At 41.6% G+C, this 27,503-nt stretch overlaps 1 protein-coding gene across 1 annotated transcript in view; it reads left to right on the forward strand.

Annotated features, from left to right (window-relative positions):
- The first annotated feature begins 2,898 nt into the window (after positions 1 to 2,898).
- The window catches only part of LOC132820396 (transmembrane protein 164-like), a 131,047-nt gene continuing 106,442 nt past the window's right edge, over positions 2,899 to 27,503 (forward strand). The window contains exon 1 of the mRNA XM_060832483.1: positions 2,899 to 3,591. Coding sequence (XP_060688466.1) covers positions 3,169 to 3,591 — 423 coding nt within the window. The 5' untranslated portion in view covers positions 2,899 to 3,168. The remainder of the gene's footprint in view (positions 3,592 to 27,503) is intronic.

Raw genomic sequence — 27,503 nt, forward strand, 5'->3', positions numbered from 1 at the left:
ATTGGATATTGATTTATTGAACTCGCTAATTAATGTGAACTAATTTTTCTATCTCAATATAGGATTCTAAGTAATTTGTAATTCGTAACTATTCTCCTTTCCTTTCTCTTTGCTTTCTTGGATATATATTTGCGTGAATATGTGTTGTGAAGCATTCCTCCAGATTTTGAATGTATAAATAAACCCTACTTTGTTTTCATCTGATAGAATTTATTGTGGGACATTGTAAATTGGATTTCACAGACAAGATTTGAAGAAACACATCGCTGCTTATTTTTAAGAGAAAACAAGACATTTTTAAGAAATCCCTACTATGGACAAAAGAAGACAGTTCAAATTATTCACTATGCCCCTTCCTCATGTCCATGACTGCCAGGAAAAGGAGCTTGCTTTCCTGCCTCCCATCTCTGACTCTGTGATTCCTTCCTTGCCTATCACACCCTTTCAGAGATGTGTGACATTTCTGACTTTGACATTGAAATCTCTGATCAGTTTCTCACCTGTTCGAATTTCAGTTATGAATTGCTCCAGTTCAATTTAGAATTCATTCTTGGTGTCATCTATTGCCTCAAGTGTAAGAATTTGTGCTCTGCTGACAGTGGCATGTTAATTCATCAGTCTGGTGAGCTGGACATTTGAAGCACTCCCTTATCCCACAGTGGAAAATCACTCAGGCATTAGACAAGCTCATTTCTGGAGAGGTGCACTTTGTGGAGATGTTGTTCCTTATTTCCTTAGTTTCCCTTCTTCTACCCATCATGTAAAACATAGAGCAATGTTGGAATTCCTTAATTATCATGACAATGAGGGGCTCAGGTCTGTCACTGATGGGTTATTCAAGGGAGTCCTGATTTTCAAATTCCCAGAATTTATTTTGTCGAGTGGAAAATACCTTCATTTTTTAAATGTATGAGATGGTTGGAGCATAACATAGTCTTGGCAATGCAATGAGGTTCTGAGACAATTAGAAACCAGATTCTTCTGCACAACAGGGTCAGTGCATGTTCACACGTAGATGTGACTGTGACATGCTGCTAGGCACAGGTCAAAGCTGAGGAACCAATCAAAATAGTAGCTAAATCTAGGCTCATTTGTACATCAAGTCTTTCAGATAGTGCAGTGGTTGGATAAACCAACAGATGCTTTGCTAATGTCATGACCACAATATGCATCTTAATCCTTTCAAAAATTGGACATAAGCAATATGTTAAGATGATTTTGAAATGTGGATTACAGACAGTATTAAGTCTTTGGCAAGTACATAATAAAGATGGACATAGCTGAGGGTACCTCCCAGCCATGTGTTAAATTCACACATCTCACTGCCTTGCAGTATTGTCCCATTTTTAAACAAATTGCCTGTTGCCATCTTTCATACCAGGCAAAATAAATTACTTCAATGCAAAAAAAAATTGCTTTGGCAATTTTGTTACAAAGTTTCCAGTGAGCCAGAAAATCGTAAGGATTATGTCAACTCCCATTGTATATTGATGGCCCACTCTATCCAAAATAGACTGGGTGGGTTTCTGAATCAGCAGTGGTGTCGTCAAAGCTGTTCCAGGGAGTACTCTTACTCTTATTAGCTCTTGATACTTTGGAAGGAGTAACAAGTTAGTTCTCAAATTAATTTGAGAGAAAGTGAGGATGGCAGATGCTGGAGTTTCACAGAGTCGGAAAGTGTGGTGCTGGATAAGCACAGCTAGTCAGGCAGCATCCGAGGAGCAGAAGCCTGAAGAAGGGCTTATGCCTGAAACGTCGATTCTCAAATCGACTTGCCGTACGATGATCGCACCTTCCCTGACCCATGAAGTCCGTGCGTGGAACTTGAACCCATCGATTCTTGCACTACAAAACCTTCATTCATTTAACTTATTCCATTTTATTCATGTCTTCCCTCTGATTATTTTGCAAGGAATTTGCTTTCGTTCTTTGTCCCTTTCCCGGTTGGATGCTGTTTACCTACACTCTATCCCCTTCTGAATTCTGACCAAGGCACTGTGTCCGAAACCACCACGACTACACTTGCCTGTTTATTCCATAGATGCTGACTGACCTGTTGAATGTTTCCAGCGCGTTGGGGGGAGAACAGTTTGATATGTGCACTTCCACGATTTTTTGTTAGAATGGTCGCCTATTCTAAACTGAGGGTCTCGTTATGGCGTGTGGCGTATGGAAAAACACACATCATAAATTAGAAAAGGTATGTGGGAGCAAAACGTCAGTTAAAATGCTTCAAATGTTAATCACGAGCCTCGTGTACGTATTGATACAAAATTATAGCATTGAGCAATCCATTTATTTCTGCAGTTTATTAAGCTGCCGAACCCACCCCCCACTCTCAAATGACTAAGGTGATTAATGATACTCCATAATGAGGACTCATTTTTAATAAATGGGGTTAAATTAACTAAACTAGTTCAAATCTAATGATTGCACCTCAATCGATGTTTTTCTACTGTAACGTTATTTTACACGGAAACTATCTGAAATAAAATAACATTTCTTTTGAGGAGGGGCGGAGGAATGCGCTGACAGTTCAGCGAATAGAAACACATCCAGGATCTGGTAAAGTGACCCGTTCAGTTATATTTGGCCTGAAAGGAAATGAGCACATTTGGCAAAAACAGCGCTGATCTCGTTGCTTCACGGTTTGCTCTCCTCGCCTTTACTCCGCGTTAAACCAAACAAAAAACACTAGAAAAAAAACGTTACTTTACACTGGGAACACCCCCATCAAACAAACAACAGTACCCCTCCTCCCTTTTGTTGTTCTGACGCCCAGTGGCGGGAGCTAATAAATTCCTTCTTCGAAGGGGAGACGGGGGGGAGGAAGACTAAAACGCATTACCTCTTCAAATGTGACTGGCTCAGGGTGACCTGTCAATGTCCTAAATGGGTGGGATCTCACTGGGTTGCAACCAATCGCATTTTACTCCCATTTCAGCCGCTATCGTCCCTGTGTCGGGGAAATTGCTTCGGCAACTTTGTCACAAAGCACCCAGTGAGCTAGAAATTGGTAGGGATGCTGCTGATTGCACAGTAAAGAGGGGAGGAAGCGAGCTCAACTGGGGTGGAGAGGCGTTTGAAATTCAGCTCCATCTGGGACCTGAGAACCACCGGTTGTTCCGTTCCCTGAACCTTCAGACAGAAAGGCCTCCTGCAAAGTTCATGTTCCGACAAGAAACCAATGTTGTAGTCTTTGCGCCGTCTTCTGTTTGCTCCGACCGAGACGTGAAGAGGAGCATGTATCGTTACAACGTGTGCATGTTGCTGGACTGGGCGTACGGAGGGGTGGATCCCAAATTCGCTGGTAACGGGGGACCCGAATGCGCGGCGTTTCTGCCAGTCCGCCAGCGATGGGTGGAGACTGTCATCTTTGTGGCGATTTCCTTACTGGAGATGGCCGTGTCGTACCGCAAGATCAGGCAGCAGGAGCTGGGCAGAGTGTGCCAGGAGAAGCAGGACAGTCTGGGCAAAAACCTGCTCTTGGTCGCCCTGTGTCTCACCTTTGGCATTGAAGTTGGCTTCAAATTTGCCACCAAGACTTTAATTTACCTGTTGAACCCCTGTCACGTTGTCACCATGCTGCAGGTAAATGGAGGGAGAGGCAACCTGATTTGTTTGTAGCTGATGTGTGGATGAAATGAAAGTTACCCCATCGACTCAATTGCCAAAATAAAATCGAAATAAGATGAGCTGAGCCTTAATTAGACTTTTAAAGGAAATTAGTGCCATGATTAAGTCATGTTGGAGCTCCTTTTGATTGGAGTTTTGGTCAAATATAGACATCCAAGCAGTATGGCCAGTGGTGACTGAGTTCCATTGGCACAGGATGACTGTATTTCATTTATGTAGCATCTGTTACAACCCCAAGATTTCCTGAAACATTTTGCAGGCAACATAAAAGGAAGGGGCCATTCAACTCCTGAGGTTAGTTCTATCATTCACATCAGTCAGGATTGAGCTGTACCTGACTCCACTTCATTATCCTTACAGAATCTATCCATCTTAGTGTTGACATTTTTTAATTAAACTGGAATTCACCAGTTGCTTTTTGGTGGGGGGAGGGAGGTTGGGGCCTACCCTTGATGTGAGGGAATGCTTCTTGACATCACCTTAGTTTAATAATGGCCGTCTCTGGTTTTAAGGCTATTCCCTCTTGTTCTGGGTTCTCATAAGACACAGGTATTCCTCCATCAAAATTTAATTATCTTGAAGGACTTTCAAGTAGATCTGTATACAAGCTTCTGTTCTCCAAGGGAGTACCAATTTAATCTGGCCAGGTAGCCAGTTTGTGATTCAGAATAACACCACAGCGTGGGTTTGTTTTCTGTTCTCTGATGTAGATTTGGATCCTGCCTCCTCACTGGGTCCCTGAGAATGGGAAGCAACATTAGGGAGAAAAAAATTGTCAAAGGGATCATTTACAGTGATCTTAATCAATACAGTCTGGACACATTAACCTTTTTTTAAGCCTCTAGCATCCTTGCAAAGCTGTGCTGTGTCCATTCCAATGCCGATATCAGGCTTCCTGTAAGTGTGATGAGCCGAGTAAACCCGTTTCATAAGTCCCATTCTGTGCAACAGCTTCTCTGAGCTTGGGATCAACCAGGGATTGACACACATTACTGTATACTAGTTGTTATTTGTGAACCATTAAACTAAATACAGGAGTAAGGTATAGCAGGGCTTCAATAGAATGTTCTTCCATCATGCCCCAGTTTCATATCATCTAATACAAGTCTGGCTATTAGAATGTAGTTATTAATGCAGATACTATTGACTCCTTTGGAAGGTATAATTCAGGAATGAAGTACACTAAATGGCTGAACGCTTGGAGGTATCTAGGGATATAGATCCATAATTTCCCAAAAGTGGCAATACAAGTGGATAAGGTGGTCAAGAAGGTTTATGGCATGTTTGCCTTTTTTGGTCAGTGTAAAAAATTGTCAGTGATGTTGCAGCTGTGCGGAACTTTAGGCCACATTTGGAATATTATGTACAGTTTTGGGGTAAGGAGATAGTAAGTGCCCGGAATGCACTGCCAGAGGAGATGGATACAATAGTAACATTTAAGGCAGAATTGGTGGCCTAGTGATATTATCGCTGGACTATTAATCCAGAGACCCAGGAAATGGTCTGGGGATTTGCGTTTGAATCCTGACACGGCAAATGGTGGAATTTGAATTCAATAAACATCTGGAAGTAAGAATCTACTGATGACCATGAATCCATTGCTGGAAAAACCCATCTGGTTCACTAACGTCCTTTAGGGAAGGAAACTGCCATCCTTGCCTGATCTGGCCTTTATGTAACTCCAGACCCACAGCAATGTGGTTGACTCTTAATTGCCCTAGGGATGGGCAATAAATACTGCCTAGCCCGTGCTGCCTTCATCCCGTGAATGAATAGAATTTAAGCAGCAACTTGACAGACACATTAATAGGCAGGCTGTAGAGGAATATGGACTGCACGGTTTAGAAATGCATCATGTGTTGGCAACAGCATGGTGGCTGTTCTTATGCTGCATTGTTCTTTGTTCAGGAAAGGCTAACATTTCATCATCCTTTATTTTTACACTTGTCAGCTTTTAGTGATTTCTATGTTTGGATCCCTAATTCTTTGTTTATCCACACTTAATAGCTTCTCACTATTGTTTTAAAGTAAAAGTTGAGAGGGCCTATTTGGTCCCATCAGGACTCCACAAACATGATAGATGTTTGGTGGATAGATTTTGGTAATTCCTCTGGTTGAAATACTGACATGAGGTTTTTGCATCACCTGAGGTAACAGGTGGGGCCTTGATTTCCTCAAGCACTGCACCTCCTGACAGCAAAGCCCACCTTCTATGTCTGAATATAGAAATTAGTGTTGGCCTATTCTGGGATATCATTTTTGCCAGAACAGATTGATATGCTAGATCTGATACCATTTTGAGAACTGCTAAATTCTTAAAACATGGTTCCTTGCTCTACCGCTTTTAGAATAATATATGCATCACTGCAGAAATGCCCTACTTGTACGATTTGTTAAGTGCTACATATTTGTCACTTTTAATGAAGGAACGAGAACTGACCCAACAATAAGTATTTGCACATTAACAATGTCTTTGCCTATGTACTACAGAGAGATGAAAAAGAAACCCAATATGAAGCAGTGATGGGTGGAAAAAAAAACTAATCTGATAGGCAACCAATTGTGGATTTGAAGTTTTCTGAAGAGAGTGTGTGTGCTAGGTAAAAGGTTTGAGAGAAAAACAGTGGTTAGCACTGCTGCGTCATAGCAGGGAGGAAACCCACAGAGACATAGGAAGACCATGCAAACTCCACACAGTCCCCCGAGGTTGGAATTGAGTTGGATAAGCAGAGACCTGGGATTTCAGCCTTGGGTGACTGTGACTGATTGTCTGGAGTTTGTACGTTCTCCTTGTGTCTGTGTGGGTTTCTGCAAGTTGCTCTGGTTTCCTCCCACAGATCAAAGGGTTGGTGTCAACTTGATGTTCCAAATGGCCTCTGGACACTGTAGGGATTCTGAGTACAGGGCCAAGGCAACACGAGCTGCAAAGAAACAAGAGAGGAATGCTGAAGTGATTAGAGTTTGAATAAAATTCTCATTAGACAATAGGTTTTGGAATGAGGCAATGGAAGATCATCGTAGAAGAAGCTGGAGAAATTCCAGTCAGCACAATGGCCCAGTGGTTAGCACTGCTGCTTCACAGCACTAAGGACACTCAATTCCAACCTCAGGTGACTGTGTGGAGTTAGCACGGTCTTCCTGTGTCTCTGTGGGTTTCCTCCCACAGTCCAAAAATGTGCAGGTTAGGTGGATTGGCCTTTTTGGAGCAACTTGTGGTGGAGCTCACTAGGGAACAAGCAATACTGGATTTAGTGTTGTGCAATAAGGCAGACTTGATGAGGGAACTTAAGGTGAATGAACCTTTAGAACCTTTATAATTGAATTTACGGTGCAATTCGAGAGGGAGAAGATAGCATTAGAGGTAATGGTATTACAGCTGAAAAAAGGCAACTATAGAGGCATGAGTGAGGAGTTGTGTAGAATTGACTGGGAGAGGAGCCCAGCAGTAAAGACAGTGGAACAGCAATGGCAGGAGTTTCTGGAAGTAATTCAGGAGATAGAACAGAGATTCATCCCAAGGAAAATGAAGCATGGTACAGGGAGGATGAGGCAACCACGGCTGACTAGGGAAGTCAGGGATAGCATAAAAACAAAAGAGAGTGCATGTAATGTGGCAGTGGGAAAGCAGAGGATTGGGAAGCTTACAAAGACCAACAGAAGGCAACAAAAAAACAAATGACGGAGAAGATTAAATAGGAGGGTGAACTAGCCAATAATATAAAGGAAGACTGAGAGTTTCTTTAGCTATATTAAGGGCAAAAGAGAGGCAAAAGTGAACATTGGGCCACTGGAAACTGACACTGGAGAGAGAGAGTAGTGGGGAACAAGGAAATGGTTAAGGAGCTGAAAAATTATTTTGTGTCAGACTTCACGATGGAAGATACGAGTAATATCCCAAAAATTCAAGAGAGTGAGGGGCAGAGCTGAGTTTGGTGGCCATTACAAGGAGAAGGTACTAGAAAAACTAAATGACCTGAAGTGGAAAAATAACCTGGGCCAGATGGACTACACCCCAGAATTCTAAGGGAAATATGTGAAGAGATAGTGGAGGCATTAGTGGTGATCTTTAAGGAATCGCTAGGGTCAGGGAGTGTTCAGAGGACTGGAAAATTGCTAACATAACATTCCTGTTTAAAAAGGGCTTAAAGCAAATGATGAAAAATTACAGATTGATTAGCCTAACCTCGGTTGTGGTTAAGATCCTGGAATCCATTGTGAAGAATGAGATTTCCGAATGCTTAGAATTATTTGCCCTCGTAAAATAGGGCAAAGTCAGCATGGTTCCATCAAGGGGAGGTCACACCTGACAAATTTGCCAGACTTGTTTGAGGAAGTAATGAGCAGCTTAGACCAAGGTGGTTATCGCTCTGGAATTCAAGAAGACCTTTGACAAGGTTCTACAGAGGAGGCTACTGAGTAGGATAAGGGCCCATGGTGTCAGAGTCAGGGTGCTAGCATAGATGGTAGCTTTTTTTGTCTGGCAGAAAGCAGAGAGTGGGGATGAAAGGATCTTTCTCAGGATGCAGCTGGTGTTCTGCAAGGCTGTGTTGGGATCACAACTTTTCACTTTATACATTAACAATCTAGATGAAGGGACTGAGGGCATTCTGACTAAGTTTTCAGATGATGCAAAGACAGGGGGTCAGGTAATATTGACGTAGGGAGCGTGCAGAAGGATTTGGACAGGTTAGGAGAAGGGCAAAGAAGTGGCAGATGGAGTACAAGTTGGAAAAGTGTGAGGTCATGCACTTTAGTGGGAAGAATAGAGGCATGGACAACTTTCTAAATGGGAAGAAAATTCAGAAGTCTGAAGTGCAAAGAGACTTGGGAGTTCCAGTTCGGGATTCTCTCAAGTAAATTTGCAGGTTGAGTCAGTAGCTAGGAAGGCAAATACAGTGATGGCATTTATTTTGAGAGGACTTAAATACAAAAGCAGGGATGTACTTCTGAAGCTCTATACATTTTGGTCAGAGCACATTTGGAGTTTTGTGTGTAGGTTTGGCCCCTGTATCTCACGAAAGATGTACTAGCCCTTGAACATGTTCAGGAAAATGGTCTCAGGATTGAAAAACTTAATGTATGAGGAGTGTTTGAGGACTTTGGGTTTATACTCTGTTGTTTAGAAGGATGAAAAGGGATCTAATTGAAACATACTGGATACTGAATGACAGTAGATGTTGGGAAGATTCTTCCATTAGTAGGAGAGACTAGGACCCGAGGGCATAAACTTAGAGTAAAGGGAAGACCTTTTAGAATGGAGATAAGGAGAAACTTCTTCAGTCAGAGAATGGTGAACTTATGGAATTCACTGCCACAGAAGGCTGTGGAGGCAAAGTCATTGAGTATATTTAAGACTGAGATAGATGGATTAGATTAGATTCCCTGCTGAATGGAAACAAGTCCACACCGACCCTCCGAAGAGTAACCCACCCAGACCCATACCCTACATTTACCCCTGACTAATGCACCTAACACTATGGACAGTTTAGCATGTGTTCTTGAGTATCAAGGGTTACTGGGAGAATGGGGTTGAGAAACTAATCAACTGTGATTGAATAGCAGAACAGACTCAATTGGCTGAATGGCCTAATTTCTGCTCCTTTTGTCTTATGGTTTTATGGATGTGCAGGCTAGATGAGTTAGCCATGAGAAATGCAGGGTTATGGGGATAGGGTAGGGGACTAGGTCTGGGTGGGATTGTTCGGAGGATTGGTGCAGACTTGATGGGCCAAATGGCCTGCCATTGCACTGTAGGAATTCTTTGATTCTGTGATATATGTGACAGGGTGATGAGATTATGATGGAGTCAAATGCAAGTGACAGTTTTTTGGTTTTCTTGTGGCATTCAGAGATTGATGAGGAGAGTATTGGAATAATTGAAATAAAAAATGCTTGAAGTCCAGAGCAGAACAGGGTGGTGTTTGTGGAAAGAGAGTGAGAATATTTCAGGTTGACATCTGCTCGGATAATCAGCCAGATGCAAGAGAGATTGATGTTTTGTTTACTGTCTCATTTCAGTATGTTGCTTGGGCATGTATACTGTGAACTCGGTATAAACTTTAAAGCAACATGATAATACTGAAAGCAATACCATCTGCGATGATAGAAAAGCCAGCATCTCTATGTTTTCCTATCAGGAGCACAAATCTTTAATGTTATCATTAATCTGCGTCCTCCTCCTAATTCTTCACACAGTCAAATACCAGTCAAGCTTAAGTTGGTCTGCCAGATAAGATAATGTAACTCACACTGATCATATCAGTGGAAGAAGGCAAAAACAGGCTGACTCACCAATGTATTACTAATGGTATCTGTAAGTAAATAGGAGCAGGAATACGCCATTTTGCTGTCCAAATCTGTTCTATCATTCAATTTGATTATGGCTGATCGTCAAACTCTGTTTGATGCTCTCACAAAGATCTTTCTTGCGTCATCAAACTCTGTTGCTGCTTTCTTCCCATACCCTTTGAATTCATTCACCCTAAAAACTACAGCTAACTCCTTCTTGAATACATTCAATGTTTTGACCTCGACCACGTTCTGTGGCAGCGAATTCAACAGGTTCACCACTCTCTCTGGGTCTGCATGACTGACACTTCCAAATGGCTTTTGCCCAAAACGTCGATTTTCTTGCTCCTCGGCTGCTGCCTGCCCTGCTGTGCTTTTCCAACACCACTCTAATCTAGACTCTGATCTCCAGCATCTGCAGTCCTCACTTTTGTGTACTTCGAAATTGGTTGTCAATGTAAGTATTTGGACACTCAGGATTATTTAGTAAAGGTGAAAACAATAACTGCAGATGCTGGAAACCAGATTCTGGATCAATGGTGCTGGAAGAGCACAGCAGTTCAGGCAGCATCCAGCGAGCAGCTCCTCTAGCTTATCTCTCCATGCTTCCAGCTCACTGCCTTTACTCCTGATGAAGGGCTTTTGCCCGAAACGTCGATTTCGCTGCTCGTTGGATGCTACCTGAACTGCTGTGCTCTTCCAGCACCACTGATCCAGAATTATTTAGTAAATATTATTCCATTGTGTAATAACGTCTAATATTGGAACACTTGAGTTGCACCCTTGGGCTGGTTGGATACTATCAGAATCTTGCTTGTTGCACAGCAGCCAAAACGATTTGCTGATAGACCATAAGATATAGGAACAGAAGTAGGTCATTCAGCCCATTGTGTCTGCTGTGCCATTCAGTGACGTCGTGGCTGATCTGAGAATCCTCAATACAATCTGCCATCCTTTTGGCTGTACAGTCCAGCACTGCTCTGATGGGATAGCCATATTTCTCATTTGTATGATAGACAGATGGTAAATCTCATAACCGGTTAGAGGTAAACATCACTTGTGTTGCTTCTGCATACTTGCATGTGAGACAGTTAGACTCATCTGTTACTTAAATTTTTGATGTACCTTACCCTTCCAAGATATTTGGAGATAGATTGGGCACTCTTCAGGAGCTCATTAAGACATGTAAGGAAATCCTTTACAGATTACTGCAGATTAAAATATAGTAAACGTATCCTCTACGTATTAAAAATGTGCATAAATAGGTGAATGCGTGTCATTCTCGAAGCCAAGTTTCTCATGGAGCGCAAGAAAGATCTTTGAGAGAGCAGTGATCCCAAAGCAACACTATTTGGGAATACATGGGACCACTAAAGCTGAACTGAGTTGCTGAGTTCATAAGTTCAGTGAATATTGATTCACAGTGATGCTAGATCATTAGATTGTTTTCTAGGATGAGAGAGTTGTACTGTGAGATTGAATAGAATGGGCCCATATTATGAACAATAAAGGGTAATTTCATAAACAGTTCTGAGGGACGGACGGGTAGAGGTTCAGAAGCTGTTTCCTTGACTTGAGATTCTCAACTTGGGGGTCATGGTTTCCAGGTAAGCAATTAGTCACTAAGCTCTGAGATATGGAGGAATTCTGCACTCAGGGATTATGAATTTGAAGGTTGTGACTACTCATTCACTGAGTATATTTAAGATTGTGCTTCAAAGATTTTTGGGAAAATGGAGTTGATATAGAAGTTCATGATTTTATTGAATAGTGGAGGAGGCTCAGAGGTTTCACATCTTACACTTTTTCAGTTTCTTTGAATATTGTGTTTTCCCTGACCTGTCTGCTTCAACATCATATATATCTTGGTGGAGTTAGAGAAAGATGTAACATGCATCAGCTGAAGACTTATCTCACAAACTTCTTCAAACTCTACCTATCCAAAGAGGAATAGGTTTATTGTGTGCACTTGTGATCATTAGGTTCTACAAAGGGATATTGACTTGAGACTTTTCTCCCTCACCTCTTTCAAACCTCTTTAAAATTGTCATTATCACGTTCTAACTTAGTTATCAGTGTTATTCTTTGCACACTTGTGACCATTCAACAAATATCGTCCAATCATAAATCATATCAAATGTTGGAACACCAAGTTTTGAAAGCATGGAGAATTGAGATGTTTTTGCATTGCACCGAATGAAGGAGAAACTTCTATGAGTCACAACATACACGTACAACAGACTTGCATCTATCTTTTGATATGAAAGAAACATATATGTTATGATCCCTGCTAATGTTACTACTGGAGAAGTCAAATTCTAGGCTGAGATCTGTCTTGATGGATTGTACTTTTAAAAAATTTACTGAGACGATCCTTCAGTGAAACTCAAGCTCGCAGTTGTTGGTTTGGTTTTAACAATAACGATTTATTATGCAAAAGAAATGAAAATAAAGTATAACAGAATTTGAAACGCAGCAAAAATACAATTCCATATATCCCAACATCACCATTTCAAAGTACTTGAATACACCGGAGATATACTTCTCTATCACAGCTATAGGTTTGACTTAACAGTTGCTTTCAATTTCCAACTTTGAGAGTTTGATTACTGCTGCTCAGTTATGTGAATAATTAAAGCCACGATGTTCTCAACTTCAAATAATGATTTGAGAGTTCTAATCAAACACTCATGGTCTGGAACTTTCAAACTTACCCTGAGGTAACCTTTCTCCTTACTGCTCTAAACTAATTCTTTTCTGTAGGTGAAACTGTTTCTTACGTCCAGTGAAAATTCCATGAACAGAAACAAAATCCCAACTATTTTTTTCCAACCTATTGAAATCTCCTCAATGATTACGCTTTTGGTCCAAATGTAAAACTCTGACCATACAAGCAAATTTACATTTATAATTTCAGGAAGATTGTCTCTCATACTAGTTTTAACGTAATCAAGACTCTCGAAAGACGCTCGGGTTGTTCATTTAAATCCCCTCATAACAAATTCTGTAATGAGGTCAGGAGTTGAGTATTTTGATGGAACCCAAACTCTGTCACTGAGCAAGTTATTCCTTTGGCAGTGCTATTTAGTAGCAATACTGATGACCTCTTCCACCATTTTGCTGATGGAGGGTTTTCTAGCCAGGTTTGTGATGGTTTGTGTGAACAGAACATACCTGAGCAAATTTTCCAGTTGTTGAGTAGATGTTCGACAGGTTTTATGAACTGAGATGGTTATGATGTCTTTGTCAAGGTTCCAGTTCTTTATGATTTTGTTTTCTTCCTTTTCTAGGAAGTAAGTAACCTAGAGGTCTGCACTGAATCTCCGGAGTATGTGTTCAAGTTCTATCTTGGCAGTTTAAGTCTGAGGATTCAGTTCAATGAAATTTACCAGTTAAGGTGCTCATGAAGCTCAAATTGTCATCAAAACCCAACTGGTTCACTAATAGGGAGAGAAATCTGTCACCCTTATGTGGTCGGGCTGTGGACACATCCATGTGTATGAGTCATAAATGACAATACCTACGAAATAGCTAAAAATACAGACTGGTGCTTCAAATGAACGTCCAAAACAATTTATAATTTAATGTAGGGCTTTTTCTAACCCAAGGTGATTCACAGAAGCATTGGAAAATAAATAAAAATAGTCAGTCACCTCAAAACTTGGGGGTTGTGGGAGATAAAAAGCTTAGTCGAAGAAGAAATCTTAAGGACTTAAGAAAGTGGGGTAGAAAGTATAGGTAAGGTATTCTTGAGCTTCATGCAGGCAACTGCAAGTGTGATCACTAGTGGTGGAGTGATTTCTAAACTCTGGAATCCCAAGAGATGAGACTCAATTAGCTTCTCCATCTCTGACGGTTAGGAGGCTGGCAGAGAAGGGGCTCCAGCTGTGAAGAGATTTGAGAACAAGAATGAGAATTTTTATGACATAATGTCGCTTGATCAAGTGTTTGGTGTAGGTTAGTGAATATAAGAATGTTTGTTTGCTGAATAGAAGTTGGTCTGGGTTAAGACACAGTTAATGCTGTTTCAGATTACTTCTCCAGCTTGCAGAAGGCTTGCCAGGACTGCACTGGAATGGTTGAGACGAGGGATACCAAAGACATGAATGAGTGTCTCCACTCACCTAATGAAATCAGAGGCAGAATTGAGTCAAATTATGGAGCCAAAATGGTGATATAATAATTAGGCCTGAGGCTTAATTCACTATTGAATGTGTCACCAAAATTGCAGGCAGACTGATTTTAATCTTGGGTTGTTGCAAGGGATAGAGATGGGGATAGTAGCGAGGAAGTTTGGAGTGGGAACTGAAAACAGGAGCTTCAGCTTTTTTGTAAACTAATGGTGGGGATATGTGTGTTCAACATTAGATGTCAGGGTTTGATATGATCTAGAAACAGTGGGGAAGGTGAGAGAGATTGTGGTGTGTCATTAATTTAAATGTTAAACTAACTTCCTGTATTTTCCAGATGAGAACACTGAGGCCAGTGTATAGGTGAGAAATAGGAAAGCAGAAAGATTCTTGTAGGTAATGGTGAGGAGCAGGAAGCGATAAGTTATTGCAAGGGACTGGAAGGAGATGTTGGAGCATGCTGTGGTCAACTGCGCCAAAGACTAGAGATGGATCATAAAGGGAAGGTTTACCTTCCCATCGCTTAGGATATGACTTGCGGCTTTGGTAAGAGCTGTGTCGGTACTCTGATCTGGTGGGAATCCAGTTGGAGAGATTTGTACTTAGAATTAAGATAAAATAAGACCAGGGAGCAGAAGTAGACCATTCAAGCTCATGGAATCTGCTCTACCATTCAATGAGATCATGATTATTTGATAATCCTCAACTCCATTTTCCTACCTTTTCCTAATAATCCTTGATTCCCTCATTGATTAAAAATCTATGTATCACAGTCTTGTATTCTGGAATGGATTCGAAAAGTTGGCTTTAGAGCAATACCCACATCTCAAGGCTGAGTAATGTGTTAACAAGCAACTGTTCTTATCCCCATCTAAACTTTTCATCTCCAGTGTTGCTCTGAAGAGTGAATATAATTCCATCATTAACAATGAGTGATCGTTTTTGCTTATTGGTTGGCACAAGTCCAGCATGCACATCTCTAGATGGGCCGAGAGGGAGTATTTGAACAAAAGAGGGAGACTGGTCTGGGATTTCTTTTTCTTACTTAGATAATACTGAAGCTGCTTTTGGCCCTGCCACAGTGACATTGGTTGAGATTTGCTAATTTATTACAGATTAGAGATCTGGCCTTCCTAATCTTTATATCTGAAGCTGTTCTGTGTTCTTAGTAATCCAGCATCTCATAAAGCTCATCCAATATTTCTAGCCCCCATCCCACACGACTGCTTATTTATGCTTAGAACCAGTGTCTGTGAAAACACAAGAGAGCTTGAAATTAATCCTGGTGTTCTGGATGTTTACATGACATATGGAAGTCAGACGTAAGCATTCATTTTTTTCAGAGAGAGAGACGATTCTGCAGAATAATTTCGGTTCATGTAATTTATCCACTCATTTAGTGCATTCTGTTACATTGTATTTTATTCCTGTGTCTGCAACGACTAAGAAGTTTAGATTCTTCTTCCTGAATTTGCTTTTTATTGATCAGAGAAGCAGGGTTCTCTTGGAAGAGGAGGGATGGAGTTTTTGTGCCTGATGCAGAAGGTTCTGGAAATAGTAGTTCATGAGTCAACCCAGATACTAGATTTTACAGCTTCCTATTGGCCGTGCTTTTGTTTGGGTTGAAGGTGGCATGTATAATATTCCACTCACTAACCTGTTCTACCCATTCTTGGTCCTATTACCGCATGACATGGGTTGCTATCAGCGTGGTCTACTGATTCTCTCCTATTCTTAGCTCTCTGACTTTTTCAGCTTGTCTCCTGTCATGATGTAATGTCACTAATTGCCTTGTCTGCCTACCCCTTTTGTATCTGGGACTCGCTCTCTGGGGTTCCATCTTCATCTATTCTCCCATCACACCTCCCTGTGCTACATCCTTCCCACCCCCGCCAACCACCCAAACTTCACCTTCAGTGTAAATGCCACCTTTTGTTTTCCAGCTGCTATCAGTTCTGATGAAGTGTCAATTGGAGACAAAACCTTAACTCTGCTCTCTGCCGACAGATGTTGCCAGACTTTGGAGTTTTGTCAGCAATTTCTGATTTTGTTTCCAGTCCCCAGCATCGGCTGTTCTTTGTTTTATATCACCACAGTTTGGAGAGTGGGAAAGTTGTCCCCAAGACTAATACCTCCTATTCCCCCACCCCCTCACCACCCCAAGTATTTTTCCTCTCACATTTTTTTTGGAATAACTTTTGAAGACAGCAAATAGTGAGTAAGAGATCCATGGAGACGTTGTGTAGCATGAACAATTAAGGCTACCTAACAAAGAGGGTTCAGGAAAATTACTTACAATGCAGATGGGAGTGCTATTGGCAGTTGTTTAGCTGCAGCTAAAGAAAGAATAACTTCTACTTGTATTGAGTTGATAACATTCTAAAAATCTCCCGAGGTGATTCACGGGGAAGGTTTAATAAATCAAAATCCCTCACTGAGGGTCAGATAGTGAAAAGCTTGACCAGAGAGTCTGCTTCAATGGAAAATATTTAAAGGAGGAAAACAATATTGGGAGATAAAACAACTTGGGAGAGGAATTTCCAAAGCTTAAGGCCTGAGTACTTGAAAGTATAGTGAGAAATGGTGGAGTGATTGTTATACATCAAAATACTTCAGATATTGGAAATCTGAATCCAACACATGCAATGCTAGAGAAACGCAACAAGTTTGGCAGCATCTGTGGACAGAGGAACAGAGCTAATGTTTTGAGGATGGCATGACTTAAGAGTCATTGCAAACCTGAATTAATTTATCTGTTGGAATCTTGAAGGAGTGGGATCTGGTGGAGATTATAGCAAAAGGCAGGCGTGAAGCTGTAAAAGGATTTAAAACCATTTTTTTTTGCCTGCCTGGGAGATATGACCTGGAATGGTAGCTGCTCTGGATTCATAGACAGCCCAATTGGAGAGATTCGTACTTGGAATTAAGATAAAATAAGACAAGGGAGCAGAAGTAGACCATTCAAGCTCATGGAATCTGCTCTACCATTCAATGAGATCATGGTTATTTGATAATCCTCAACTCCATTTTCCTACCTTTTCCTAATAATCCTTGATTCCCTCATTGATTAAAAATCCATGTATCACAGTCCAACTTAGCTTCTGTTTCTAATTCATCTCACCAAGGAGCAGGAATATGAAATTACAGCTGTATTCAAATTACATAATTTCGCAAGTTATAAAAATGCAAAATACAGCTGTGAGATTATCTTCAGTGACATGTTTAGTAGATATATGCCTTTATTCTATTTAGTGGATATACAAGTTTGTTCTGTTATGTCAGGTCTAGTTCAGAGATGAGAATCTGTCAGAACTATCAGCAGCAATTTGCCTTTAAGGAGGTGTGGTTGAAATGACTGACTGACTGTTGAAGCTGTTTTGTCTCCGAAAATAGATGAAATGTGAGCACAAATGAAGCATGGTTTACAAATTCTTCATGGGCACTCTTCATGTATTACAAACTGGTTGTGAGCATTTGATGTGGTAATACAAATTAGTTCAAAATATTCCATTGTATCTTTTGGACTGTGAAACAAGTTGCCTGTTCTGCCACTTTTCAACAAAAACCAAGTTTTTGTTTTAATGAAAGTGACCTTTTGTCATTTTCAAGCAAATCACAACAGCACAATAAATTATACTTCACAATGTGATTGAACTAATCTTTAAAGTAGCCTTCTAATCTTTTAGCATTGACTAACTTGATGCAAAATCCAGACGTGAGTCAGTTTGCAAGGTTATTTATGAGTGAATTTTTCTTTTGGAGAAACATACTGCAAGTTGGAACATGAACTTTCAAACTGTTCTTGTGGGAAAGTCTACATCCAAGAAAGCAAATATTTGCATTTATTGGGATTTCTATAGATACCAATTTGGAATATCGATTAAAGTTGGAGGAGTAATTTCCAGTTCATCTGCTCAATTTCTGTTCTGAATGTGCCCTGCATTGTATTTAGTGTTTGGTACCTTTTCCTTGCTGTTGGAATACAGCCCTGGGGCAAGTGACTTTAATATAGTCCATTATATAGTCTTGCATCCAACATATTTCTGTTAAACTTCATGTTGTCATACATTGTTTGTGATGCAAGGCTGGAATATGTTTTTTTCATGCAAGAAAATGTCCATCATTGACCTGTAAATAGATATATACAACTGCCTTCAGCACTTATCTTTTTCTGGCAACCATTTGCATTTCCTTTGTATTTATTTACAGTAACCTTTAATGTATAGGCAAAATTAGCAGCCAAACAGTTCATTCTGTTGGCTCCAGTATTAGATAGGCAGAGCTATGGAAAATTGGGTAGTATTTTTATAAATGCAGCAAGTTTTGTCCCTCTGAATTGCAGCACATTGAAAAACTTTCCATTTTTTCTCCAGCCAATGTTCTCCGTTAAGCATGAACAGCAAGGAAACAAGTTCAGTGGCATCTGAAAATTCTAGGCATGGGGAGTTGAGTTGCACTCAATATTCGATTTAACAAGAGTACCACAGAGGTATTCTAAATAATCTGGAAATGAAAACAGATCCATGTATTATTGACGCACTAATCTCTGTTGCTTTCAAATAAATGGGACTTGGCAGTTGATTAAAGCACATCAATTTGGAACAGCTTTATGGATGGACTTTAAGTAACAGTTCTCTTTATGCTGGCTAACAGTGACAAACCATGAGTACTTTACGAGATTATATCATGTCACAATTTACAAAGTGAAACTGTCATATCCCTGCCTCGTACCATAAAAATATCTGAAATTACAATTGCTTTGTCAATCAGCTAATACCTGAACTAATGTGTTGAGGTGTTCACCCATGCTGTGTTTATTCTTTGTTCAATATTTTAGTTAATAGTCTGAGCATTTGCAAAAGGTAGGCCTACTGTGTCCTATATTTACTTGAATGATGGTATAATATGGGGCTGCAACTCTAGTCCTTGTATGTGCCCTAAATGAGATATTTGTGTCTTTTGCAGGAAGATTCCTTCAATCATATTGAAGGCAAGTCTTCCATAATTTACATATAGCAATTTATAATGTAATAAAATGTCCTGATATGCCTCTTGGGAGCATTGCCAGAAAATTTGACACTGAGCCATCCAAGATATTTATATAAATGAGTGTTAAAGAAAATGTAAAAGAGGGAAGAGTTGTAAATGGATGCGACCAGAGGCAATGTTGACTGCTGGGCTGGATGAGGTTCGAGGAAGGAACAAGACCATGGTAGGATTGAAGAATGAGAATTTTCATAAATGAGGCATCACCAATGTAGCAACATTCTGAAATTAAGGCAGTCTGCATGTCATCTCTGTGTCCATATCTGATTCCGAGTTGACCTTTTTACTTTAATACCTTGTAACAGTACTTGACTTTGTGGCCATCTTGACTCGTCTGCTTGTGAAGCTTTCTTTCATGTCTTCGTTATCTTGACTATTCCAATAGGTAGCTGATCTCCCATATTTGATCCTCCTAAGCTTGAGATCTGCCCATGTCTTGATTCTGAGAAAATTGCATTTCCCTGCACCCTCAACATACTAAACAACGTTGGTTTTGGTCAAGCAATGTTTTGATTTTAAAAATTTTCATTTTTCTTTTTAAATCTCTTATGGTCTTGCTTCACCCTATCTCTGTAGCTTCCTCCAAGCTCCTTAAGCAACAGATATTTGTGCTTGATTCATTCTGGTCTCTTGTACATGTGCAGCCAAACAGGTGACTATTCTACCTAGACCCCCAGGTTCTAGATGTTTCTTTTCTACCCTGTTTTCCTCCTTTTAAAGACATTTCTTAAAACCTACCTGTTTGGTATTTTAGTGATCTGATCTACTATCTCGTAGTGTTATATTTTGTTTAATAATATTCCTGCGAAGTGTGTTTTGTTATGCTTAGACATGTGTTTAAATGTAAGCTTCTCTGTCTGTAGGTCAGCTACCACATTGAATGGGACTTTATACAAGTTAAGAGATGGGTAGTTAGGATTTGGATGACTTTGAGTTTTTCTACAATGAGAGAGATGGGAGGTAGACTAGGTTTGTGTTGTAATAGTCAATTCTTGAGGTAACAAAAGCATGGATGAAGATTTCAGCAGCAGATGAGCTAAGTTGGGGAGAGAATCAGCCAATGTTACTGAGATGGGAGTAACAGTGTGGATACGTGTAGGGAAGTGCCACTTTGAGACAAATGCAACATCAACATTGTGAGATTTGATGGGATGTAAAGATAAGCAATTGCGGTCAGATTCACTTAATTGACCTTTATAGTTTTCATGTAATAGATAATAACGTTGGAAAGTCTAGCATTTTCAAAAACAATTTGTAACTGCCCTTACATTTTATCACTGTCAGTACCATTCACTAGGCCTTACTGGTTCTCAAAATTCTATTCTCAAAACCTCCCTGCTCCACATAGCTCTGTCTTTTTCTCTTTGCTGCATACACTCAGACAGTGTGCCAAGGATTGCTCAGCGAAGTGGGAGGGAGATGTTCGTCAGGTATTGAAAGAACTGAGCAAACTGATTTTTATGTTCAGTTGAGAAGGTTACCTGTAAAATTGAGCTCATTAGCTTGTTAATTACTCACTGCTTCAGATTCCCTTTTTTTTCCTTTTAATGGGCCTGAATACACAACAGTGTAAAATACAAGGTTTAATGTAAGTCCCTTTTAAATTAATTTCTGTGGAAAAATTTTCAGCAAAAGCCAAACTTAGCTAGACCTAACCATGGTCCGATTTATTCTGTTGTCAGTGAATGAGAATTAATTCTACGTTTATAATATGACATTGTGTATGAAAGGGTGACTAATTAACCAGACCTACTTGGGGGATGTGTTTTAAGCAGCAGCATAATGAGTAAGTGATAGAGTTCCTACCTGTATGCTTATCCATCAAAACTGACTCATTTTTTGGTAGGAGAAAGTGAGGACTGCAGATGCTGGAAAAGCGCAGCAGGTCAGGCAGCATTCAAGGAGCAGGAGAATCGATGTTTCAGGCATAAGCCCTTCATCAGGAATGAGGCTTGTAGGTCGGGACTGAGAGATAAATGGTAGGGGTAAGGTTTTGGAGAAGGTAGCTTAGAAAGTGATAGGTGGATAAAAGTGAGGGAGAGTTGGGGGCGGGGGGGGGGGGGTGGGAAGTGATGCACTCGTCCAGAGGGTTGTGCAGAGTTGGCGGTTTGGGACTGGGATAATGTGGGGAGAGGGGAAGTGAGGAAGCTGTTGAAATCCACATTTATCCCATGTGGTTGCAGGGTCCCAAGGCGGAATATGAGGCATTCTTTCTCCAGGCATCGCTTGGGAATGGTTTGGCAGTGGAGGAGGCCCAGGACCTGTATGTCCTTGACGGAGTGGGAGGGGAGTTGAAGTGTCCACCCACGGGATGGTTGGGTTGGTGGGTGCGGGTGTCCCAGAGATGTTCTCTGAAACGATCCACAAGAAGGTGTCCTGTCTCCCCGATGTGGGGCAAACCACACCGGGTGCAACGGATGCAGTAGATGACATTGGTAGAGGTACAGGTAAATGTCTGAAGGATGTGGAAGGATCCCTTGGGACCTTGGACGGAGATGAGGGGAGTGGTGTGGGCACAGGTTTTATACTTCCTGCGGTGGCAGGGAAAGGTGCCAGGGGTGGGAGATATGAACCTGATGAGGCCTCCAACCTCATTGTCTGTGAACCTCGCACCACCAGATTCTACCTCCTCCCAAGATTCTCAAACCTGACTGCCCTGGTCAATCAATTGTCTCAGTCTGTGCCTGTCCCACTGCCTACCTCGATACCGTCCTGTCCCCCTTAGTCTAGGAACTCCCCACCTACGTTCATGACACCACCCATGGCCTTCACCTCCTCCAAGAGTTTTGTTTCCCCGGCCCCCAAGGGTCTTAATCTTCACCATGGACATCCAGTCTCTGTACACATTGATCCGCCAAAATGAAGGTCTCCGAGCCCTCCGTTTCTTCCTCTCACACCATCCCAACCAGTACCCTTCCACCAACACCCTCATCTGTCTAGCTGAACTGGTCCTCACCCTTAACAACTTCTCCTTCCAATTCTCCCACTTCCTCCAAACCAAACGGGTAGCCATGGGTACCCACATGGGACCCAGCCATGCCTGCTTGTTTGTCGGCTATGTGGAACAGTCCATCTTCCGTAGTTACACTGGCACCCACCCTCCCCTATCTGTTACTCTGCTACATTGGCGACTGTATCAGCATCGCCTCATGTTCCTACTTTACCACACCTTCCACCCCAACCTCAAATTCACCTGGACCATCTCGGAAATCTCCCTCCCATTCCTGGACCTCTCCGTCACCATTTCGGGTGACCGACAAATCACAGATATATATTACAAGCCCACCGACTCCCACAGCTATCTAGACTATACCTCCACCCAGCCTACCTCCTGTAAAAACGCCATCCCTTATTCCCAATTCCTCCATCTCCGCCGCATCTTTTCCCAGGATGACCTATTCCACCTCAGAAAGTCCCAGATGGCCTCCTCCCATGATTGCAACTTCCCTTCCCACATGGTTGATGATGCCCTCCAGCGCATCCCTTCCACTTCACGCACCACCGTCCTTGAACCGCATTCCTCCCAACTCAACAAGGACAGAACTCCTCTAGTCCTTACCTTCCACCAGAAACCTCCACACACAACGCATCATCCTCTGCCACCTCCAAATGGACCCCACCACCAGAGACATATTTCCCTCCCCACCACTATCAGCGTTCCGTAAAAGGCCATTCCCTCCATGATTCCCTCCTCTGATCCACATCCACCCCTCCATCAGCCCACACTCCACTCCTGGCACCTTTTACTGCCACTACAGGAAGTGCAAAACCTACACCCACACCACTCCTCTCACCTCCGTTCAAGGCTTCAAGGGATCTTTGCACATTCATCAGAAATTTATCTGTACATTTACCAGTGTCTTCTACTGCATGTGTTGCATCTGTTGTGGTCTACTCTACATCAGGGAGACAGGATGCCTTCTTGTGGATCATTTCAGAGAACATCTCTGGGACACCCGCACCCACAAACCCCACCACCCCTGAACACTTCAACTCCCCCTCTCACTCCGTCAAGAACATGCAGGTCCTGGGCCTCCTTCACTGCCAAACTGTTACCACCCAATGCCTGGAGGGGGAACACCTCATATTCTGACTTAGGACCCTGCAACCACACTGGATAAATGTGGATTTTAACAGCTCCCTCATTTCCCCTCTGTCCACATTATCCCAGTCCCAAGCCTCCAACTAGGCATCACCCTTTGGACCTGTCCATCACTCCCCCCTGAGACCTATCACCACCTCCCTCACCTTTATCCACCTATCACTTTCTGAGCTATGTTCCACAAAACTCCACCCCCTCCCATTTATGTCTCAGCCCTGACCCATAAGCCCCATTCCTGATGAAGGACTTATGCCCAAAACGTCGATTCTCTTGCTCCTCGGATGCTGCTTGACCTGCTGTGTTTTTCTAGCACCACACTCATTTTTTGGTAACTTGGTTGGTTGCCAGTAAGATTTCTGTCACCAAAGCTGAACCTCCTATGAGATCTCTGACAAATACTGGTAGTACTAAAGTGGGCAATAGAGTTAAAAGGGAAGCTCCCCAAAGACCATGAATACTGAGGCTAGTAGACCTTGCTAAAGACTGAGGCTCACACACACAGTTTTTCTAGCCTATAAAGACCAATGATGACTATAAAGCCCCCTTTTATCTCCAGGCGAACTTCAGGTGTCTTTATAAGAGCTTGTTGCTATCTTCAACATAGGAGTTCAAGGAATTAGTGGGCAAGTAGGAGAGAAACTTCCCCACAACCAAGGGTGAAAATCCCTTCTATTACACCTTGCACGCACTGATGTGCGAGTATATTTTTAATTTGTGTGCTCCACTTGGGCACCCCTGATAAGGATAGCACTCCCTGCCGAATGCAAATCCTCCTTGAGATAAAGGAGGTGGGGCATCTTTTCCAACTATGGTTGTCATAGCAATTTGATACAACTTGCTGATTTGCTGGGTCACATTAGAGCAGTTAAATGCCAATTACTTTGTGTGTCTGAAGTAAAGACTAGAGAGGTTAACAATATCCGGTTTCAGACACCATGAGAGTATCGGTGCACCACTGGGTTTTCACAGCATCATTGATTATTATTGATATCAGCTTAATTAGTGGCCAGTAGGTGTCTTTGAAGGTGCTGGGGACAGTCTTTGACACTTTTAGTTTTCCATCATTCTCTGCTGCAGTCCTATGTAAATTAATATGAAAGGAATCTAAGCCAGGGTCACTACATAAACTTTCCATGCTTTTACTTTTTGTTTAAATCCTGTTTATTAATATGATTGCAAAAAAATCAGGAGTTTGGGTGTTAGTGTTATCATGCCTTATACAGGTTGGTGATCCTGCAATCTTATTAATAACCACTTCAGTGGCTTAGTTTATTAATTATTCTGGAATTATAATCCAAACTGAGACTTACCTATGCATCTGTGGGATCAAGTTAGGAACTGCACATGTCAATACCTGGTGATTGGGCTCTTGAACAGGATCAAACAGTAGTCAAAATAAAAATATTGTTGCCCCTCTTAAATTCTTATTATGCACTGAATATATGAAAAAACAAGTGATAATTTGAATAAAATGGGATTTGCAATTTTCAAAGAATAAGATAATTGAAATAAGTAACTTATAAGAGTGTGCCAGGAATTACATTACGTTGTTAATGATTTGCAAAAATTTAATATGTCTTTTAATTTTTTGTTAGTTACATATTGTAATCATAAAACTAGAACTCTTCTTGATTTTGCATAGCCAGATCTATTTTGGGACGATGCTGGTAATCTTTTGCAAGCACCGTATTTTCTAGGTCAATTATATTGTCAAAGGTAATGATTTTCTTCTCCTATGTTCAGTTGCTTTTGTGCAAGGAAAATAAGACCATCTATCTGCAAGTGTCAGCAGAACAATGCTGTCCTCAAACTATCTACTCTTGGAAATGTTTTCCCTTTCTTTTATCAGATGTGTCATTGTGAGCTCACTCTCTGGCCTACCTCTGTGTTGAATACCTGCAGTGTGGTTTCCAACCCAGCTGTAATACTGAAGGCATTCTGGTGAAATCTATTAATCACATTTTATGTGACTATGAGCATGCTGTACTCTCACTGTTTCACTGTTGCAAACTTTGTCATTAGCCATTCCACTATATCTCTCTTCCACCTAATGAGGTTAGCCAGTCATTACTTTATGAAACTTTCCCTTCCCTTCCTTTGTATGCTATGACAGAATCTTGGAGTTTGAGTGATGTGGGCTCTAGCAGGAATTGTGGCAGAATTGGACAGCAAGTTCACTGAGGCCTAACCTGATTTTGGAAACATCCCAATGCATCTTCTATCCGTTTGTTGGGTGGTGAGGCACGTTTCTCATGAGGCCAGGGTGCAGTCAAGGGATATGTCAGCGTATGACCTGGGGAATGGACAATAGTCTGTCCTGAAAGCCAGCAACAATGCTCAGACAAATTGGTATGGTCAGTCAGGAACTGCAAACACAATGGTCATAGGTCTGGGTGGTTCTGCCCATCTAAGTTAGAGATATGAAGTGATGACTGTCCTGGTGGTCTCTGTGTTAATGATTCAAGAGGGTGGAAAGTGGCCTGTATAAGCAACAGAGTGATCATTGCCAAACAGAGTGGGACTTGAAGCTAGAGGGGAAATGTTAAAGTGAAGGCAACTGGTGGTGAAACTGCTGCGCACTGGGGCATTGAAGGGGCAAATACGTGACACAGTCTTTGGTAAACTCCAGCAATATTTCATTGTCATAATTTTCTTGTTCATTTGCAATGCATGCAGAGTGAACCTCCTGAGGGCTTCAAATGATTTGCACCTTGCCATTGGTCCTTCATTTGTGTCTCAATAATGCAGTAGTTAGCAACAGTGACTTCAAAAAGAGGCTAATTCTGAAGGAAGGCAAATTATTATTGTGCAACCTTCAAGGATACTATCCAAGGTATGGACCAGCGCTCCATCATCAGTCAGGAAAGTTAACTGACTGCAATAAAAAGCTGAATGATTGAGGATTTATGATGGGTAAGAGCCTGGAGCACTCCCTTTTGATGTAATGTACTGGACCTTGAGTGAGTGTGGTGCATGTGCTGAAGCTAACTGAATGATGGTGAAATGCTCCTTGTTCATGGGGGTGTAACATGTCTCACAGAATGGAACAAGTGTGCCGCTCTCTATGCAATGCATGCTGCCACTGACCTGACTGAGACCTAAGAATGTCTTACTTGTGCGCAGAATTTAGGTAATTTCTTCCTGCAGTCCTACACCCGGTTGCTGAGGCTGCCTTCTTATGAGGAGAGCTAGGGCTGATTGTAAGTCCAAGAGCCGTAGGAGGACAGGAAGCATCTAACTTAGAGAGAGGTCACGGCCATAGGCACCTTCATCCGCATGGGGTCTGCAGGAGTTTTGTCCTGTTTTTTTCCCCTATCCCCCCTGCCCAGTCAAAGCAAAATGCTCAGAGACACAGTGTAATTTTACCTCCATTTTTATTCTGGGCCCTGGAGGGAGAGAGAATGATGCACAGAGACATGAGTTCATGGTCTTCTCTGGAACAGCAGTTTCTCAATGAACTACATAGCCATTTTACAGGGAGGAACATCCAGATAAGGCAACATACATATTAATTTGGTGACTGTTGCAATCAACGAGTATCAATAGCAGAGACCAAGCCCTTTTACTGTTATGTAATGAATGTTCTTAACCTGGTTAGCTGGATTCATTCAATAGATACTTTTCTGCTTTTTTTTTTCTTTTTTTCTCTTTTTTTTCACCCGGGCCCTAATGTAACCGTGAACTCCTGTTTATTTTTTTTTCTTCCCCTGTTTTTTTTTATAAATTAACCCCCACACCACCGCCTAACTGCGGTAGTGCTTATTTTTTCCCAGCACCCATGGTGTGTGTGTGTGCAGGTGTGAGACACAGTGAGAGACACAAGGTGTACGAATCTTTTATTCAATTACTTTTCTGCTTGTTAGCTGACCTTGCCTACTGAATGTTTTCAATATTGTTAAATGGCTCTCCATAATGACTGCTTTTCCACCTTGTAAACTGATTACCCTTGCCTCCAGCACCCCCATTGTTTAACTGTAAGTTCTTACCTGATCTGAGTCATGCTTAGCTGAACCTCTTGTTTCTCAAAATTCAAAACCTAACTCTTTCCCTGCCTACTTATACCCAATACACATTCTCAGGAGGACCAGATAGATTTGCCCCCCCATTTCTTGGGGATGAGTGAGGGTTGGTTTCAGCACTAGTTCCATTAGAGTGTTCCAAGACATATGCAACCATGTCAGCTGCTAGAGTGGATCCTGAGGGATGTAGGAGTGGGAGCCATCCTCTCATTGTGGCTGTGAAGGTTACCATCACATTGAACTGGTCTGCAACTGGCTTCTTCCAGGGAGTGAAGGGTGATC

This window comes from Hemiscyllium ocellatum, chromosome 11, assembly GCF_020745735.1.
Source record: "Hemiscyllium ocellatum isolate sHemOce1 chromosome 11, sHemOce1.pat.X.cur, whole genome shotgun sequence".
Classification (NCBI taxonomy): domain Eukaryota; kingdom Metazoa; phylum Chordata; class Chondrichthyes; order Orectolobiformes; family Hemiscylliidae; genus Hemiscyllium; species Hemiscyllium ocellatum.